This window comes from Hesperophylax consimilis, chromosome 3 (assembly GCF_061612785.1).
Source record: "Hesperophylax consimilis isolate HC1 chromosome 3, BYU_Hcon_1.0, whole genome shotgun sequence".
Lineage (NCBI taxonomy): Eukaryota > Metazoa > Arthropoda > Insecta > Trichoptera > Limnephilidae > Hesperophylax > Hesperophylax consimilis.
The window spans coordinates 33,875,788-33,896,112 of NC_142838.1; the positions used below are offsets into that span (position 1 = coordinate 33,875,788).

The 20,325-nt window shown below is 34.8% G+C and overlaps 1 protein-coding gene and 1 non-coding gene across 2 annotated transcripts; both read right to left on the reverse strand.

Moving 5' to 3' along the window:
- Positions 1-1,165: 1,165 nt before the first annotated feature.
- TRNAS-AGA (transfer RNA serine (anticodon AGA)) lies at positions 1,166-1,238 on the reverse strand. Its single transcript has one exon. It is a non-coding gene; the product is annotated as a tRNA-Ser (tRNA).
- A 1,698-nt stretch (positions 1,239-2,936) lies between these two features.
- LOC149425323 (monocarboxylate transporter 9-like) lies at positions 2,937-14,934 on the reverse strand. Its single transcript, XM_089650765.1, has 9 exons — positions 14,628-14,934; positions 13,060-13,186; positions 8,864-9,006; positions 8,400-8,679; positions 7,743-7,926; positions 7,051-7,198; positions 6,812-6,956; positions 5,135-5,323; positions 2,937-3,070 (listed from the first exon to the last, which is right to left on the reverse strand). The coding sequence occupies exons 1-9, from the start codon at positions 14,715-14,717 to the stop codon at positions 2,937-2,939; spliced, it is 1,440 nt and encodes a 479-aa protein (XP_089506891.1). The 5' UTR covers positions 14,718-14,934.
- Positions 14,935-20,325: the final 5,391 nt, after the last annotated feature.

Genomic DNA, 20,325 nt, shown 5'->3' on the forward strand with positions numbered 1-20,325 from the left:
ATCCAGTAGAAAGTGATGAGGTATCCTCGGAACAAAAGTGTATTGAACTATCAGTCTATAACAAATTTCTGAAACCAACCCTGAGTTGGTACAAGGGAGCCCTGGAATCCAAGGAGAAATAATGAACTCAGATTGAATGCATTAGAAATGTACCTAATTATGGTTAGAAGTTATTAAAGAGAGAAGAAATAACCTGATAGTAATATAAATTATCTCACAAATGCAATTGTAATAGTTCTAGCGGCATGGCACAGAAGGCTCTAATGTTAATAATTTAAAGAGTTCATAGAGTTTCTCAACAGATGTAATCAATGTAAGGTACGGGCGAGCAGACAGGATTCCAAAAACAGAGATTTCTTTTAATAAATAATACTTTTGCACCTAAAAATCTCAAATTGTATTTTTATTTGATTAATTTATGTTATTTCATATTCATTCATTCAAAATGATATGTAGTGTATTTGCGACACTTTCCAGAAAGAAAGATTCTCTCAGTATCGCCCTGGTGTTAGACCACCATTCAAAATTAAAACAAAATGCTTGAAATGGCTTTGACCAGATCTGTCCAGCCAGGTTCTTCCTCACCTTTCTCTTCCCCATCTGTTTCCTCTCCCTACTGCCTTAAGCTTCACAACATAACCGAATTGGGGATCTGACTGACTCCGGAATTTTGTGCTTTTATTATAGAATATTAAAGTATTTTCATACCAATTCTCAAGCTAGTGTATAAAACATGATGTGAAATCGCCGAAGGTTTATTTATGTTACAAATATAGCTTTACCGAATTTCAGGATAACTAATTAACTGGCCCAGCCTGCGAGAGATCACGAATTCTTGATTCTTGACAAAGCAGTTGCATTTAAAAAAAAAAAACTTATATTAAAGGTGGCTACTATGTCGCTAGTCTGAATTCTACTCACAATCATTTCCAAATTTGAAAATGACGCTAAACTCTTAAGGCCTCTATATGTATTTCCGCATTGCAATAAAATCCAAATAAATTGAAAATTTCTGAACGTATTCGATAACTAAAAGTTCTTTTGAAAGGTGGTAAAATACGCTTACAAATTGTATTTTTAAAAATAAATAAATAAATATTATAAGCAATAATTAGTCGCCTGTAATATCAAAACAAATTGATATTATCTACCGAGTAAAAATAAATGCCGCCGACGGGAATTGAACCCGCGCCTTCTGATGTCTGGTCAGACGCTCTGGACCACTGAGCCACGTCGGCTTATTTCCAACACGCCAAATAATTCAATATGTACTAGTACTTCAATTAAAAATTACTGCTTATTATATATATATTTATTTTTAATTTTTAATTTATTTATTTATTTATTTTGTAAAATATTATACATTTATATACATTATTTAAGAAAGATTTTGACTGCCCAACTAGGAGGATTCCCGTTTTAGGAAAGTCAAATTAGGATGAGTATTAACATTTTGATAAGTTGTTTGATAAGTATTGTATTAAAATAATAATGAAATAATAGGTATATGTACTATTAACTTGTGCCTTAGCCTACTAACATATTTTTTATAAATATGAATAACAAAGAGAAGAAATAGAATAAAATAAAATATCCAATTAAACATAAGATTAACTGTTGCTTGGGTAGCATTCTAATTTAAAAGTACTAGGTAGTAATTGTGTCCTAGAAATTTATATATTTTTAGGACACCAGAAAGCGCGGGTTCAATTCCCGCCGGCGGCATTTATTTTTACTCGGGAGATATTTTCAATTTGTATTGATATTACAGGCGACTAATTATTGCTTTTAATAATTTATTATCCTTTATGCTATGCATAAAAACATCGTCTTATTAACATAAGTTTATCATTAAAAAAAAATAATTTTGATATATTGAAATTTTAAATGCGAACATAATTTTTCTAAAAAGCTCACCTTAAAAACAAACTTATTTATAAAACACAAGCATTTTATTACACAAATGTATTATAAGCGTGTCATAAACTAATCACGAAGTTTCATAATATTTTTTCTAATTGCTTTCGGAACCTTTGCTTGCACATTTTATTTATACCGCGGTTAAATTCTATATTTGAAAATAAATCACAGTTCTTTCTCTTTCTAACACCATTTAGATTACCTTTCTCATCATGACAGGAAGGGAGATACAACGATTTCTATGAGATCATATGAGTTGTTCCCAGAAAAAAAAATTTGCCTAAAGGGTTTGTTCAACTAAAATTTGATTTCATTTTACCAGATTTCACACATGACTAACGCACAGACAACTGAAATTAATATGTTTTATGATAATTACAAATTTATAGTATAATTTTGTAATGGTAGCTAAATAAAATAATAATTTCAATTGGTTGTGAGGATGTTTCCGAAAAATAAATGTAAAATTTTGGTTTCTGTAATATCTCGTTTCGCCACCAGAGACCACTAGCAGACGGACATCTTTTTGGTGGCGAGGAATTTCTCACAGCAAAGCTTAATAGCGCTATGCGTAGTTCTGGAAAACTCCGCTAGATGGCAGTGTAAAATAAATTTCCCCAAAAATGATCACTATCCAAAAATACGTCGTCCAGGATTTATTTTATTGAATATAAATATTTAAATAGGTAAAGATGATTTTTGGTGCTGCAATTTACATTAATAAATTAACAAGTTTTTTTATTCTTTGCAGGTAAGCCACAAATAAACTTCAAACAATCGACATCTGAAGCTTTCTCCCGTCTTCGAAAATACTAGCAGAACTTCAAAGAAGCTTAAAGGTTTGTTCACAATAATAAATATATCCTCGAGCCCTCAATTTGAGGAATTTTATTGTATTATTTACAATAATATTTTGAATTCCTTGAAGTACTTTGATGAAAATTCATTTTTAATTCAATTTTCTTGTTATTGTTTTATTTTCTAAAAATAATTTAAACACATTTTTAAGAAGTTGTTTATTTCTTAACAAAAGTTTTATTTTTGTTAAAGTACCAATACTCGTAAGTCCATGGAATGATGCAGAACATGGCGCAACCCACAGAGGCGTAGAACGCGATAAAATAACTGTCTGTCACATCTCGAATGAAGCCTGAAACGAGATAAACATGGTGAATATTATATTATGCCCTAAAAATTAACCGGTGATTTTTTTTCTACAATACATCTTTTTCAAATTTCAACCTAGTAATCTCCATATCTTGGGCCGGCTTCAAACCAATTTCAAAGATTTTTTTTTGTTTGACCATGAATTGACCTTCCTCTCCAGGTAAGACAACTGTGAACTTTTAAAATGTATATTAAAACATAAAAGTGGAAATAAATTAGGCTTGGCTGAGGATTGTACTTTCCTTCACAAGAACTGGACTAGACAACCTCGTCAATGCCGATCGCCTAGAACCGACATTTATTTCGTACATTAACTGTGGAATATCATCCAATTTAAGAGAAATGCTTATAGTATATGTTTGCTTGTGTGTGTGTGATTGCCACAAATCAAAATTCAATCAATGTGTTTTTTTTTAAGGTTTTTTTCACGTATTTTAATTGCAAGCATAAAGATGGCGTTCGTGTATTTTTTCACGAACTATTAATACCGATAAAACATCTGGAAAATTTAAAGTTTATTTTTTATGATAATAATCAACCCACTAAAAATATGTATTTTTCATTCATAACCTTTTTAAAACGGTATAAAACAGCATATTCCGAAATGGTTCCAACTGGCTACAAAGTCATTATTTATATTATGTCTGGTAAGACGGCTGTCGCCAACGCCGACGGATTCCCGAATAAGAACGAACATGGCATATTTTAAATCGCTAAAGAAAATTTATTCTTCAACATAAAGCACCGTAATTTAAAATTATAATTTTTTTTTAATGAATAAAAAAAAACATCGAAACTCTAAGTGTATTCTGTGCTCTTTTTCGATTTCATACTGATTGACATCGTGGTTAATTTCGGTCCTTTGTGCATGGGTAAGTAATGTGAAATATTCCTTCGTAATCGTAACATTATTCGAGCTACGACCGACGCCTGGGTGGGATCCAGATGCGATGCCAACTCACATATCTCAATTTGAATCTCTGATTAATTTTAAATTTGACCACCGGTGTTCATTCGAACGGTTTTGAACCTCTCTCTAATTATTTATCAATAAAAAAATATAAACGTTTTTGAAGATAATTGACAAAAATTGTTTTAGACATTTAATGATCGTGAGGCAAATATTTAAAAAATTCTTTTAGGTCAAAAAAATCCCACAAGTTTTTTACGGGTCTGCTCCAATATATTATAATTTCACAGAATTATCTGTTTCTCAAGTCCTATAATATCCTAATCTTGAGTCTATTTAATGTTATTTTTGGCATTATATAAAAATTGCGTGTTCCTAGCAGATCTTCATGAGTCTCTTATCCTTTTCCTTTTTTTTTTGTGAATACTGCACAAGAGTCCCAACTGCTCCAAACCGTCTGGTGTCACTGAGACTAAGGCATTCCCAATTGGGGTATGTTGTGAGGAAAGAGGAAAAGGGGGGAGTACCAGAATAATCAGATCTGGTCACCAAACACGGCTACAGCCATTTAAAGCAACGTTTCAATTCTGATTCGCTTCAATTTATACACCAGAGCGATACTGAGAGTATTTACCACTCTCGAACGTGTCGCAAGTATACTATGTATTATTTTAAATGGATAAATTTTAAAATAATACAAATTCATCAAAATTAAGTTTATTTGCGAACGCCGGGATTTAAACCCGCGACCTTCATATTGCTAGTCAATTGCTTTACCCTCGACTACGGAGGCCTTCTGTTCTCTCATTTCCACTGTCACTTCAATCCTCTCTGAAAGGAGTAGATAGGTAGAGAAAACTGACCAGCGAACGACACCAACAATTGTTCATCAATTTGGTAGGTTTCAGTAAGAATGATATTTAAAATCGTTCAGGATTTTATAAAAATATTAAGCCATTCAAAAAAGAAGCTGTAAGTCATAAGACACCTATATATAGTACAGAATTTCTCACTAAAGATAACTTTATCTGAAAATTGAGTCAGTCGGCAGCTGTTGAATGTCAAACTCCATCTGCCATCAGCAAATCGAACGTTCATAGACCAACGTCCAAAAAATAAAATACTTGTGATACTAACCTAAAATGGGCAGTAGAACGGTGATGGTGATACCCATGAAGAAGATACACAGTCCGTAGGCCCCGGCGAACTTCTCGGGCCTGTACTCCGCGTAGACCAGGGGTGGCAGCAGATACGCTGGCCCGCGGAACAGGCCCATCATGAAGGTCATCACCATGAAACTCCAGTACGACCAGCACTGTGTGAACACTGCGAAGACAAGATACGGAGTTTGTTATATGGGTAGATACTGATTATACATATATATAGTATATTATGCCAAGAACAGCGGAAGCGTTTGACTAGTTGTCGAATGTCACATATAGAGATAAGTTTTTAACATGTTTCCATGTGACTGAGCGCCTTTTCTGTAGAGTGCAAAGGCAGGGGAGCTATATCCGCACCCGGTGGAGCAGCGTTATGAGGCGGGTTGAGTTAGGGGCTGAAGGAAAGAATTTATTACAATTGAGTTTCAATCAATGGTTTATCCAGTATTGTGGGGCTCCAGTCAGTTAATCAGTGTGTTGCAGATCTTAAGCGATGCGAACCACTTCAGGCTACCTGTGGCAGAGGTGTTGTTAACCTAAAGTATGGTTTCCGGGGCGGCGGTAACCGTGAACCGGCTCCCAAATTAAATTATTAAAAAAGTAGAAACTAAAGAAATATTTTTTTAACAAATGAGATTTCCTTAGGTGTACCGCAAGGTCTCTTTCCAGACCTATCATATTTGCAATGAACACGATATAGTTAAAAAAATAAGCATTTTAAATTAGGAATATAACGGAATGCAGAAGTGGTCGGTAAAAAGTTATCAAAGGAAGGTAGGCCAGCAGCCCACGATAGAGTTCTGAATCTTACAAATGAAAATGCAGTCACCCAATTAATTGTATTATTTTGAAACCTTCTTCTCTTAGTGTTTCGCGATTACACCTGTTTCAAACTGATAAGGCAATTAAAGGTCATCAAAATATCGAAACACCTGAATAAACGTTGGTGTTCGTGACTCACCACGTAGCGCAGGATCGTGAATAGTGGAGGAGCCTGTATTATCAGGGTAACTGAAGTGGTGGTTACAATCCTCAACAGACAAGTCAAGAAGAAGATATATAATGTTTTCCACTTGCGTGAAACTTCAACAGCCCTGTTAGTATCAGCATTTAAAAAGCTTTTATTGGTTCTACTATCCACCTTTGTTTGATGAGCTAATTAATACCACCATCAAATAATTATATATACAGCACGTTTAGATATGTATTTATGGCAATGAGGAATGAAATCAAATCAGTGGAGCCTCCAACTACTATTGTGTCACAACTTAAGGATTTGAAGACCTTAGGTCTTCCAGTCCCTTAAACCAATTAAAATAGGAAAACACTATCTACAAAAGTGACCTTAATTTTGAAGGGACGTCCTGTCCAGTGGGGAAATTCAGGTAGGTTACTTCACCACTGATCACCAATATATATTTTTTTTAAAGAAATCAGTAAGTACATCGGTATTAACCGAAAAGTATCGGCAAAATAGTGAATAGCAAACCCTCCACATACCAACCACAAAAGCAACAAAGGCCTTTCCAGAATCGTGTCAGGAATTATTATAAAAGTAAAACTCTTGCCAAAGTAATTTTCTGGGCAGTTGTAAAGATTTATAACGATGAACTCTTTTTAAGAGGATTGAAAATGCTTTAGTTTTACTCACAAAGTTTCGAAACCGCTGCCCCAACTATGGATATTAAGTAAATATCTCTGCTGGGAAATTGATGGAATTTACTGATCAGAGCCAGGATGGCCCGGGATAGGAGATCAGCAGCCGAAACAATAGTCAGACAGGTTGCCACTTGAGACTGAAAATAATCAATAACAAAAGATATATTAAAAAAATAATCAGGGTTATAACAAATCAGAATACATTAATTAGTAAGTTTAAAAATAACTCACGGTTGTTAGTCCTATAGAGTATAGGTAGACGGGAAATAACAAGAAGAAGCTTACGTCGCTGAACATCGACATGGCAATACCTATAGTAATGTTCAAATAAATTATATCTCCTAGCAGCGAGATGTCCATGAATTCTACTATGGCCTTCCTGAAAAATAAAATAATGTGTTTATTTATGTTAACATACAATTTTTCAACAATCACAACAATAATTATTGTCAAAATTATGATAAAAGAGAAATCACCATCTACATAAATATATTCAAGAATGGATTATTCTGATCAACACTAGCGATGGATGTGTATATATTTATATTTATCATAAAATTATACTTATACCATTCTTTGCTCATATAATTACAAAAAAATGGTATTTGGGTACACGACTGTTATGCTTATAGACGAAAATAACAAATTTATAACAGTTTCTGTTCGTTTTTCAATTCCCCTATTTAGCCGGTACCTACATTAGCTTTATCTGTTTGATTAGAAGGTAAGATAAACTTGGGTTTAGAGGGACACAATCAATTGTTTAATGCGATCGGAAGTATTTCGATACTATCACCCAAAAGCGTTTAATAAAAGCGTATATCATTTTTTTTCAATTATAATTTGAAAATCACAGAATATCATCCCAAAACAATACCATTGTCAGCCATTATTAAAAATAAATTAATAGGAATAATTTTTACCATTTTTCAACTTTGACAGCTTCCACTTCATTCTCTGAGTCTTTAACAGATATGTAACTCGTCCTTCTGGAGCAGTTTTGGTGTGATTTGGGGACTTCGAGATGGTTACGATCTTTCGCGTTTTCGTCTGTTACGATGGTCATATGTAAAGCTGATGTCTCTTTAGAGATACTCGTCGAATCGACTACAAAAAAAGAAACAGGGAGATGATTAAAAGGGGACATACCTACTTAATACCGTATTACATAACACATAAAGCCTTGAAATCGACGCTACTCCTACAACATAAACCGTGTAAACCAATAAATGTAAGTTTTATTTTCTGCAACAAAACCTATAGGTACACGGATAATAAATACACACATTAAGTGATATTGACTGTTTTTTAGATCTGCGGTTAAACCATTTACATCAAATCAAAATCGTAACACACAGACAACAGACAAACAACCTTTCAACTCAAAGGCCTATGAATATTACTTATAATCATCAAGGTGCTACATAACAGGGTGGAATTAGATTTCCTTTAACGGTGAACTCAACTACTGGCTCTTGTCTCTCGTAATTTGGTTCCAGCTAGTAGGACTTCACTAGGAGTTAATTAGGAGGTAGACTCGATGTATCTTTGTGTTCCTTCCAGCGAAGTAATTGGCATACCTATTGGAATCTCTTGATAGTGCGGGTTCCTTGTAGCATGCCACTTGACCGGCTGGAAGCAGATGTTAGCCAGGATAGTGTTGGCCATTATAGCGGACAGGATAAGCATGCAGCCTCTATAGCCATACTCCTGAAGGAGGTATTCCAGCAACAGCGGGTAGAGCATTGTTCCCAAGGCCACCAACATCTGACACGTGCTGAGCACCATCACTCGCTTCTCCACCCAGTAGGTGTTGAAAGAGCTGAAGCTGATCACCGTGAGTACGATCATACCAATACCCTGCGATAAACGAAAAAAATCATCTTTACTAATGCAGAAAATATGTTGGTAGGTTTGTAAGTTTGTATTGTTTATATGTTTACGAGTTTGCGCATTTGTGTGTTTGTGTGTTTGGTAGTGTATATTGTATTCATGTATTTTACAATAGATCCATGTTATAAGTGAAAAATATAAAGGTACTTACAGACATGATTCCAGTCGTAATTACCATTTGGTAAAGTTGTGTGACAAAAACGTTCATGAACCAAGACGCTGTGTACAATATAGCTCCAAAAATTCCAACTTGACGGGTTGTGAACTTTTTTAGTGCTATGTTAGTCAATATACCTGGAAAATATATTTTTAAACATGTTAGAAATCCTAAATTTGTAGGAAAAACATGTGATTGATTGATTTATTTATGTATATATATATATATTAAATTTATTTATTTGCGTTATAAACAGTCTTTATATATTCCTATTTTACAGTGTTAGGAATTGCGTATACCATTAACCAATACAATAACGACATTTAAGACCAAATTAAAAAAAAAGAAAAATCATAACAAAATAACGTAAGCAGTTCTGAAAAAGTGTAAAAGTACTTAAAGGTAGAAAAGATTTTTTTTTAAATATTTTCCAGGTTTACAATTCAACATGGAGTGGGTGTCAATAATAACAATGAAAGGAAGTTATGATATTCAAAATGTTTTTTTTTCTATTCAATCTGAAAGCAGAACAGGAATAATGAAATGTTGTGAAAAAAACGTCGATAAGTTTTGTCATATTCGATCGAAGGTTACGAATTTGGTAAGGTTCGTGTTAAACAAATCGATGTCTGAGCATAATCGCGAAGAATGACGCGAAGAATGCCAACCGAAAAAATAATTTATATAAAACATGTAGATGATATAAAAAATATTGTATAACAAAAGGGCACAAAAACGATTACGAAAAAAATATAAAAATGGCTGACATTATATTAACCTCGGAACCAAATGATCTATCGAATTTAAATAACAAATCTTTCAATATACTACACAAAAACATAAGAAGCATAAGAAAAAGTTTTGATGAATTGCAAATTTTATTGAAATATTTAAAAGTTAATTTTCAAATAATAATACTTACTGAATGTTGGATAAATCATAAATACATGAAATTGGAAATTGCTGGATATACAACCTACTCAAGTTTGAATAACAAAAAACAAAACGATGGTGTAATTATATACATTAAAAACGAAATAAAAGCCGAAGTTGAAGAAATTATTATCACAAATGCCAATTGTTTAAAAATTAAAATCAGTAAAGAAAAAGCTATATTAGCAATCTATCGATCGCCCTCAACAAGAAACATCGACCCATTCCTTAAATCCGTAGACGAGGAACTCTGCCTTCTTAAAGAAACGAAAAACATATTTATTATTGGAGATGTACATATAAATATTTTAGAAAATGGACACCCTAAGCGAATTCAATATCTGCAGATGCTAGCATCCCATGGACTGGAAAGCTTAATAAATGTTCCTACTCGAAAAGTGGACAACAGTGAAAGTTGCATAGACCATATAATGAGTAAAACAAAAGACATTACTCAAACTGTTGTATTTAATTCAACTATAACCGATCATTATACAACTATGCTTTCAATAAAAATAAACAAGTCAAATAAAATGAAGAAAAAACCATTAACAACAGAAAAAACAGAAATCAACTGGAATATCATCAAACATAATCTACAATGTACCGATTGGAAAAAACTGCAAAGTATGAACATACAAATGATGCATGGAATTATTTCATAGAACTTCTTCAGAATAATATACTATCTAATACCACAAAAATTACTAAGAAAATCTCACACAAAAATGTACATATTAAACCATGGATTACACAGAATGTTATAAACTGCATAAGAAAAAGAGACGAGTTACACAAGAAACTTAAAAAAATTCCATACGATATACACATGTTAAGATACTACAAAAGATACAGAAACATTTGCAAAAAAGTTATTATGTGTACAAAAGAAACCTACTATAAGAAAAAAATTGTAGATTGTAAACAAAATCCCAGGAAAATGTGGCAAATAATAAATGAAATAACCAGTTCTAAATCTGCCAACGTTACATCAATTGACGTGCTGAATATAAACAATGTTCCCAGGACATACGCTGATAATCCTGACCAAATACTTGAATACGTCAATAATTTTTTCATAAATATAGGATCAAATCTAGCAAAGCAAGTTACAAAATGTAATGAAGATGTACAAATAAACGAACCACCTGAGCAAGGAAATCAGCTCAATTTTAAACAAATTACAGCTGACGATATCAAAACACAATTTCTTCTTTAAAATCAAATATTTCTTCGGGGGAGGACACAATCTCAACCAACGCAATAAAATATCTCTGTAAAGAACTTATCGAACCACTTACATACTTAGTCAACATGTCTATAACGAATAGCATATTCCCTACAGCCCTCAAAAAAACGATTGTTATACCAATATTTAAACAAGGATGTAAAAATGACATAAACAATTACCGACCAATAAGCCTACTAAATGCATTTTCAAAAATATTGGAAAGAATACTAAAAAAACAACTCTTATCCTACTTAGAAGACAATAAAAAATTATCAAAAACTCAGTATGGATTTGGGGAGAACTTAAGTACTAGTGACGCCATAGAAAAAATTACCGATATGATCACTAAAAGTTTAGAAAGTGGAGAAAAAACTTTGGCAATCTTCATAGACATAGGCTTTTGACATAATAGATCACAAAATACTTTTTTCAAAACTTTCAAAAATTGGTATGTCATGTACAACACTAAACTTACTAAAAAGCTATATGACGGAGCGTACACAGAGCGTCCAAATTAACAAGAGAAAAAGCAAACCTCTCCTAATCAACCATGGAGTACCACAAGGAAGCGTACTAGGTCCGATATTATTTTTAATATACATTAATGATATCTGTAACCTAGAAACAAGAGGAAAAATCATTAGTTTTGCTGATGACACAGTAATTTTATTTAAAGAAAAAGATTGGATAAATACCTACAAAGAAGCTGAACACGGACTTGGTCTCCTGCAAAACTGGCTTAAAAGAAACTCCCTGACGCTTAATGTCAATAAAAAAAAATATCTGACATTTTCTAAAACAGCCAGAGGGCAGCCGTCAGACGACCTTAATCTCAAATTACATTCATGCCAAGGAATTTATCAAAAAAATCAAGGCTTATCATGCCTCTGTCCCACTATAGCACACTCCAAAAGCATCAAATATCTTGGAATTGAAATTGATGATAATCTCCGTTGGAACTCACATATAGATGTAATTACAAAAAAACTAACCAGGTACATATACTTCTTTAGAAACATTCGCAATATCCTCAATATAAACGATATTAAAAAAAGTATACTATGCTTTGTGTCAATCACAAATAGAGTACGGAATAACTGGATGGGGGTCTGCCTTGAGCACTCACACAGAGCGGCTCAATATAGCACAAAAAGGAGTATTAAAGACTATACTGAAAGTTCCGCTTAGAACTCCGACAGAAGAAATATTCAAAAACTTCAATGTTTACAATGTACAGAAACTATATTCAAAAAATATTTTATTTAAACTGAAAAAAAACATATCCGAATACTCCACTGCCCAACATAAATACACAACCAGGGCAAAAAGCGAAAATATCCTGATTACTCCCAGTTTGAACACATCCTTTGGACAGAGAAATAATAAATTCCATGCTATAAAATTGTGCAATGCTCTACCAAATGAAACCAAAAAAATAAACGAAATGAGTATATTTAAAACAAAAGTCAAAACATGGCTTAGAGATCAAAGTAATAATCAACTTACAAACATTATGAAGACAATGTAAAGACAATTCAAAACTAAATACAAAAATTTAAGAAAAACTACAGGCCGCCTCAGAACAGGAAACCCTAGTGAGGAGGACTGTGAAAAAAATACAAAAAATATACTTATATTATACTTTAAACCTACATAATGTACAAATTTTGCTATTGATATTAATAAAAAAAAATAAAAAAATCTATTAAACGGACTTCTTTTTATAAGTACATTTTCAATTTAATTAGTATTGCTCTTAGGAATATAACATATGTCTGGGGATCGAGTAACTCTTAACGGACGTCTAAAATTAATATTGTTTAAATAGGAATGGGCTTTCAATAAAATTATGATTTATCCATTACTAGGTCTTTAATATCTTGGCGTTGATCGAGAGTTTTAAGGTTAATGGATACATGGTTTTTTTTATCATTTTACATGCGATAAGAATCATATTTCAAAAACTTTTTTTGAACTCTTTCTATGTTTGATTTATATGTAAAACAAGAAGCAAATTTATTCTCACCAGAAAAAGACATGACGATGGATGTGGCTCCTTGAACTAAAGTCATGCTAGATGTGCCTTCTCCCAGATCGAGGTAGAAGTCTCGATACAGCATCCCGAAGGAGTTTGCATGGGAGAAGCAGCATACCTGTAATCACAAATACACCTCTCTTCATTGATTTATTTATTTGTTTTATGTTGTAGCTCACAAGAGCTTCCCTCTCTGTACAGTGTAAAGACAAGGGAACTATATCGCCACCCGGTTAGGCAGTGTTATGAGGCGTCCGGGGTCTGTAGGAAGGGATTTATTTATGCGGGTCCTGAAAAGACCTGGATTACATTCAGGTGGAAAAACAGTTGCCGGTAGCTCTTTCCACATACGAGCTGACTTAGATATTCTTCAAACGACAAATTCTCATAAAAACAAAATCAACATCAGAGATCTGCTCATGTCTACGGTGTTTCGCTAAAGAATAAATAATAACACGAGAAGTAACTTGTAGGCGGATGTCGTGATCCAAATAAAAAGTCCAATTAGGCCTACCTTTCAGGCAAATTTAATGTAAGAGAGTTAGACCGCGTGCCAAATGGTTTTGAACTAAAGGGTACTAAGTCAGTGACACAATTGTTTCCATTCACATTTATATGGAAGGCACTTCTAGTTTTCTTCTTTATTCTACAAATTTCGCGTAGATGCACCGGTGCACAGGAGAAAAAATGCTGCTAGTTCCTTTGAGCGGGTTCCATTGTAATACCTGTATAACTAACTCAGCATGCCTACGTTGCGTCTGTGCGTTAATTTAACAATGGATTATCAATCAGACGGAACGCCTTAATTTTCATAGAATCAAGTAAGTTTATCAAGAATTTTGAGAAAAGACTCCAGCCCAGAAGTGGGTCGATAGTCTCAACCCACTTAAACAACGTTATAAAACTTATTCTCCTTTCGGAATCCTCTGCTAAAGGAGGTCGGGTATTATCAAAGTGCTCACCCTAAATGCAACAATTTAGAAGAAGTGTCAAACAGGCTTCAAAATCATCAGATGCGGCTCCTTTGTCTTTGACGTCTTCCACCTTGGATGGATGGTCAATGGATTATCAATTAGGTAAACACCAATTAATACATCTTTCGACACCCTTGATGTGACCAGCAAATTGAGTTTTCTCTTTATGGTGACCAGATAACTAAAAATAATCTAAATGACAATTCAACACACCTTAAAAAATGAATATAAAGTCATGAAATAAAATCTTGGTTGAAAAGGTTAGGTTTAGTTAGTTTTTATTCATCGCTTTTAATGACTTTATATCACTCTTTAAAGGTTTGTTTATTTGCCATTTTGTTCGGTTATTACGGAACATTTTTTAAAGCTTTTAACTACAATTTTTTAATCGAGACGTCTACATTTTTTATTCCTAATATCCTGAGGAATCAATGGAATCAAATCCTTCGTTTACACGCTGTGACACCCTGTATATGTAGGACTTTTTAACTTCTAACTATAAACGTATTTTACAAATCCGGGGCATTTTGAGGATGCGCTGTTCACAAGGCACTAAATATATTGATAATAATCACAGATACTCACAAAGTTCACAACTAATGCAACATTTATTATATAACCCCATCCTCCTTCAGGAGCTTTAAATTCACTCTCATTTTCTGCAGGGTGAGTCATCGTGATTCAATTAAAATAAAGTCACAACACTTGAAGACGCCGAGATTTTACACTTTCTCAAATAAGTTAGCTTTTCTTCATAATATTTATGCAGCAAAAGATTTGAAACACATTTAAAAATAATTTTTGAGTGAACCGACGAAGTACGCTAGAATGCTTCTTGGTGGTTGTCGTAATGAAACCATCCATCCGTGGTATGACGTGATGAACTGTCTGGTCCGACTGAACAAATACAGTGAACAGTCTAGTGCTATCCCTTAAGCCCCAAAACGTTTATCAGTGAAACATATTTATATAGTTACTTAACAGGCCTATCTCTTTAGATCTACAAACTAATTATGGTGACGGACTTAAACGTCCCAACGCTATGGACAATCTGCTTTATACCTTTTCGAATATTCTATATCCATATTTCTTATCTCATCTGCCATGAGTCAGATATGGCATCTCCATTTAAGAAAGAGTAAAGTTTATCCGATCACTTAACATATCTAAAATTATTGCAAGCTTTGTTCGAACCGAAATAGTGGTCTATCAGTAGTAAACATTCAAAGATGGGTTGAAAAGGAGATATGTAAATACGAATGTTAGAGGGAGCGCGTTAATAAAAAAAACCGTAATAATTAAGCGATAATGGTGAAAATATTTAATAAAACACGACTCATTTGAAATAGAGCAAAAATCTCACGTCAAATGCTTTAGTTGCATTTAAAGATACACTGTGATTTTTCATTTCCATAACATATTAAAAAACAGAAAATGTCTTTTTAATAATTTTCGACCTTACTTTGCTTACTTATAACATATGGTTCCATGACAACTCAACACAGTGTCAATTCAACACACTTTTAAAAAGTGATATAAAGTCGTTAGAAACGATGAAATTTTTTTTTAACCTAACCTAACCTAACCTGCTTAACCCAGTTATTAAAGTTTTTGTTTCATCACTTTCCATGACTTTATATAACTTTTTAAAGATGTGATGATTTATCCTGTCACCATAAGATATATATTTTTGGAACTCAAAACCTTGAAGAGTTAACGAGAAACTTGTTATAAATCGGTAAAAATTGGGTATGCGGAAGCTTAGAAGTATCATATCTTTCGTATGGTGGGGGGGTGAGAGGGGGACATCTAGGTCTGCGAGCCAGTCTAGGGCCTCAGGCGTCGCCATGTGAACTTCATCAACCCCGCCGGGGAATGAATGGAGCGGGCATTTATTGACCACATGTTCGGTGGTCTGCACCGCACCACATTCACACATCGCCAACTCTTTAAGGCCCCATCTGTGCATCATGTGGGCACAGCGGCTATAGGAGCACCTTACCCCATTGATGGTGGATTAGGTTTTGCGAGGCAATGAGAACCCAGGCTGTCTCTCGGTGGGGTCCTGTATGAGGTGGGCATTTACTTTATTAAAATTTATTTAATGCGTTTGAAAAAAAAAATCTAAAAAAAACCCAAACGAAACTATACTTAGGTATTATAAATAACTTTACACATCTCAACTTCAGTAATTTATCATAAAATTGTCTCGTCGCAAAGATGCCCCTAAGTCCGTAACTGTACTCTTTTAATTATATTTTTCTGGCTTCCGTATACTATTTACCTACAACATTTTTTGTTAATGCAAAAATTTTCTTAGTGATAATGATCTGTCTTCCGTGCAGAGAAAGGTCATATTTTGAGATAAGTAAAAACTTGAGAGGAGAACAATTTATTACTTTACACACACCACACATTGCAATATCTGCTTTTCTTTTCATATATATCTGATTGTCTACCAGTTGCATTTGGCCTTTAATTGTAAAATCTAGAAGTATACCCACTTATATTTTTTCTTTACAATGTTTATAAAAATTATCAAATGTGATTCGAGATTTTCACGGCCAAAAGTATTATAGAGTTTTATTTTAGGGGATCATGCCGTGTTGCGCTACCTCATTTTACACGCCTGCCCTGGTGATGGACACTGTAATGCTAGAAGTAAAAGTATAGAAAATGTAAGAAGGAAGAAGCACAATACGGCATAATATCCTAAAAATAAATCACTGTAAAAATTATCAAGCTTGCATACACACCTATCAATAATAATCATTTAGTCTGTTGCAGCAATCTACAAAATGTTTCCAAACAAATCCAAACATGAATTTATCTATCTATTTATTTAACACAATAATAGCGTCGTAAAAATATGGCAACTTCCCAAGGGCGTCACAGTTGAAAAAAGTTTGAGAAGCCCTGGGTTAGTTAATAATCTTTTACCTTTCTTCAAATCTCAATTGTATTATTACATGTCTAATGGTCATCGTTATCAACTGCAGCATGATTACCTAAGTGTCTACGATGGTAACGGGAATAATAATTATTTTAAATAAACACTCATATTTACAAATATGATCAACAAACTAATCAATATTCTAAGAACCTTTTATTTAACTATCTTCAAGGTTGGAAAAATAACTGTGACTCTTCTATTTACTTACTTCAAGTTAATAACAACTAATAATCAAGTTAATATATACCAAATCCGTCAGCCATCAATAACTGAATAGCTGCCCAAACAATGGAACGAAGATGTCTTTTATTTAACTATCTTTAAGTTTTGGAAAATAACTGTGAGTTCTGTTTACCTATTTCGAGTTCATAATTAGTTACAATTAAGTTAATAGATGCCAAATCTAAATTCATATAAATGTTTATTTTTTTTATGTGAAAACCGCACTTCTTCTTCTTCTTCAATGGCACTACAGCCCATTTCGAGCCTTGGCCTCCTTTAACATGAGCCTCCACCGCCCTCTGTCCTCGGCCGTCGTCTTCCAATCTGCAACATGGAGTAGTCCTCTGGCATCTTTCCTGACATCGTCCTCCCATCTCAGCCTAGGTCTGCCCGCCTTTCGTTTGCCTCCCGGGTGTCCTGTTAGAACCTTCTTTGGTACACGTGTGCTTGGCACATGTCCGGCCCATCTTAGTCTTTGGAGCCGTAAATGAGTAGAGTCTGGGAGCTTGGTAGATGTCATATAGCTCCTTATTGTGCCAGATTCTCCATGCCTCTCCCTCTCGCACCGCTCCTAAGATTCTCTGAAGTACCTTTCTTTCGAAGATGTCCAGCCGTTCCGTAGACTTTGCTGTCAGTGTTCCCGCCTCACATCCATAGGCCAAGACAGTTCTAATAATTGTTTTATAAAGGGTTATTTTGGTTTTCCTATGGACGTTTTGGGATTTGAACATTGGCAGCAACGCGAAGTAAGTGTTGTTAGCGGCTGTGATGCGCTTTCTTACTTCTACTGGGTCTTCGTTGTCCTGCGTTATGATGGAGCCCAGGTAGGCAAACTCTTCGACCACTTCAAAGTTATAGGAGTTTTTAAAATTCACTTTATTTTTTATTCTGCGGTGTGAGGTTCTGGTTTGCATCATGATTTTAGTTTTGTTCTCATTGATTTGCAAGCCCACCTCTCTTGCTGCAGTCTCCAAAGGGTCAAACACCTCTCTTACAGCCTGTAAAGATCTTCCGACAATGTTAAGGTCGTCTGCATATCCAACTATTTGATTGCTTTTGTAGCAAATGTTTGAGTCGGTAGCAATCATTGTCTTCCTCACAACGTGCTCCAGAACAATATTGAAAAGAGTGGGAGCTAAGCCATCACCTTGTTTCAGCCCCTGGGAGACGTTAAAATCCTCCGTTGTTTCACCTCCTATCCTTACTCGACATCGTGAACCAAAACCGCACAAGAGTTCCAAATGCTCCCAAGCGTATAGAGCCAGTGAAATATTGGCATCCCCAATTGGGGTATATTGTAAGGCTGAAGGTATTAGGGAGATGAAGGAGATAGGGAAGATGAAGGTGGGAAGAGTGCCTGGCTATTCAGATCTGATCACCAAACACAGCTAAAGCCTTTTCAATTTTGAATGGTGGCCATACAACAGGGCGATACTGAGAGTATCATTCACTTTGGAATGTACCGCAAGTACACTATATATTATTTTAAAAGAATTCGCAGGCCTGGTTTTGAATCCGCGACTTTTGGCTTCCTAGTCGAGAGCCTAACCCCACGACCACGGAGGTCCTCGTACTCACTCCTTCTTTTGGTGCCTTCTCTTATCCTAAATTGGTTACCATCAAGACAATCTTCATAACGAAACATCCGTAGAACTGCCTCTTACCAGTCGTTTGAGATTAGGAACCATGGGTTGAGAATTCTTTCTCTACTAAGTCTAGGTACCCGTGCGCTTTCTTTAAGATATTGGATTTTCCAACATTTTATATGAAGCAGAGGACCAGGCGCCATAGGCACTCGGAGGGTCTTCTGTGTTTTCGTGGAGATATAATTATTTGGGACAGACAAAATAACAAAAATGAAATATATACCTACATGATAGTGGCGCATGGAGCATTTAAAGCGTTGATGTGGGGCAAAGCTCAAAAAAGTTTAAGAAACGCAGCTTTAATAAACCCACGTTTCTATAAATATTGAAGTGTTTTGAATATTTAAAAATAATAAAAGATAAATAGACTGTAGCGGTGAGCTACTAAAATATTCGGAAATGTTCGCCCGTGTAAAACGCATCGTAAACCTACTAAGAAAACATCGTAGGTACTGCCCATCTACCTACTCGCTGGATTATTCTCGATGTATAAGCCTATATAAGCAGCAAGCGTCAAGGTACTTACTTAGGACGGGTTGTTTCGGAGAATTTGAACAATTCATCAAATTTCAACGCTCGTTTTCAAGTTCTGTGAAAGATTTTTTCAAGTTCTGTTTTTATTTCAGTTTTGTCAAGTAACTAGCCTACAATGATATAATAACAGAACTTGAATAGGACTTTCACAAAACCCGAAAATGAATAGTGAAATTTGATGAATTGTTCAAATTCTCCGAAACAACCCGTCCTTATTAGTCAGTCAGTCAACAGTCAGTTACGAGTGAGTACCCTGCGAGCGTTCGCTGCCAACTGATCGGCCGGCCACCTGCTATTACCCCACCGAGCCGCTAAAGGCCTACTTACTACGCCCAGGGTTGCAGGAATCTTAAAGGAGAGGCTACGGATAATCATGGACTCCGCGGGATTATAATTAGCGGCTTGTCTTTGCAAATCATTCTTCGCCAGCTCTAACCATGCGCCTAGACCCTGCGACATATTCACCGATCTGCGCCTTAGCTCTGCGACATCTTCGCCGGCCTGCATCTCCAGCGCATCTGTCGACCAGGTCAATTATACCTTTAGCTATCTTGTTTCACACTAGAGCGCCAGGAAGAACCTTTTCCCCAGCACATCTACAAGTCCTGTGTCCACCAACGCGGTGTCAAGCCACCGACTTTATCGTATATGTCACATAAAAAAATTTATAGCCATAGATATGCAAGTAGATACCTACATTTTAATGTGAACATAAACATATTTCTATTTATTGCCCTTACTATTTTGTAATTGTATCTGTCGGGAATGGAGTCATAATTTATTTTTTCTTAATGTGTATCATTTTGGCACACAGCCGAGGCCTCCTCCGAGGTTGGGGCCCTCAAAAAATTAACATACCATTTTGCGAGTCCTGTGTTCTCAATGTTTACCATTTTTGCACCTAGCCAGACCCACCTCCGAGCTGGAG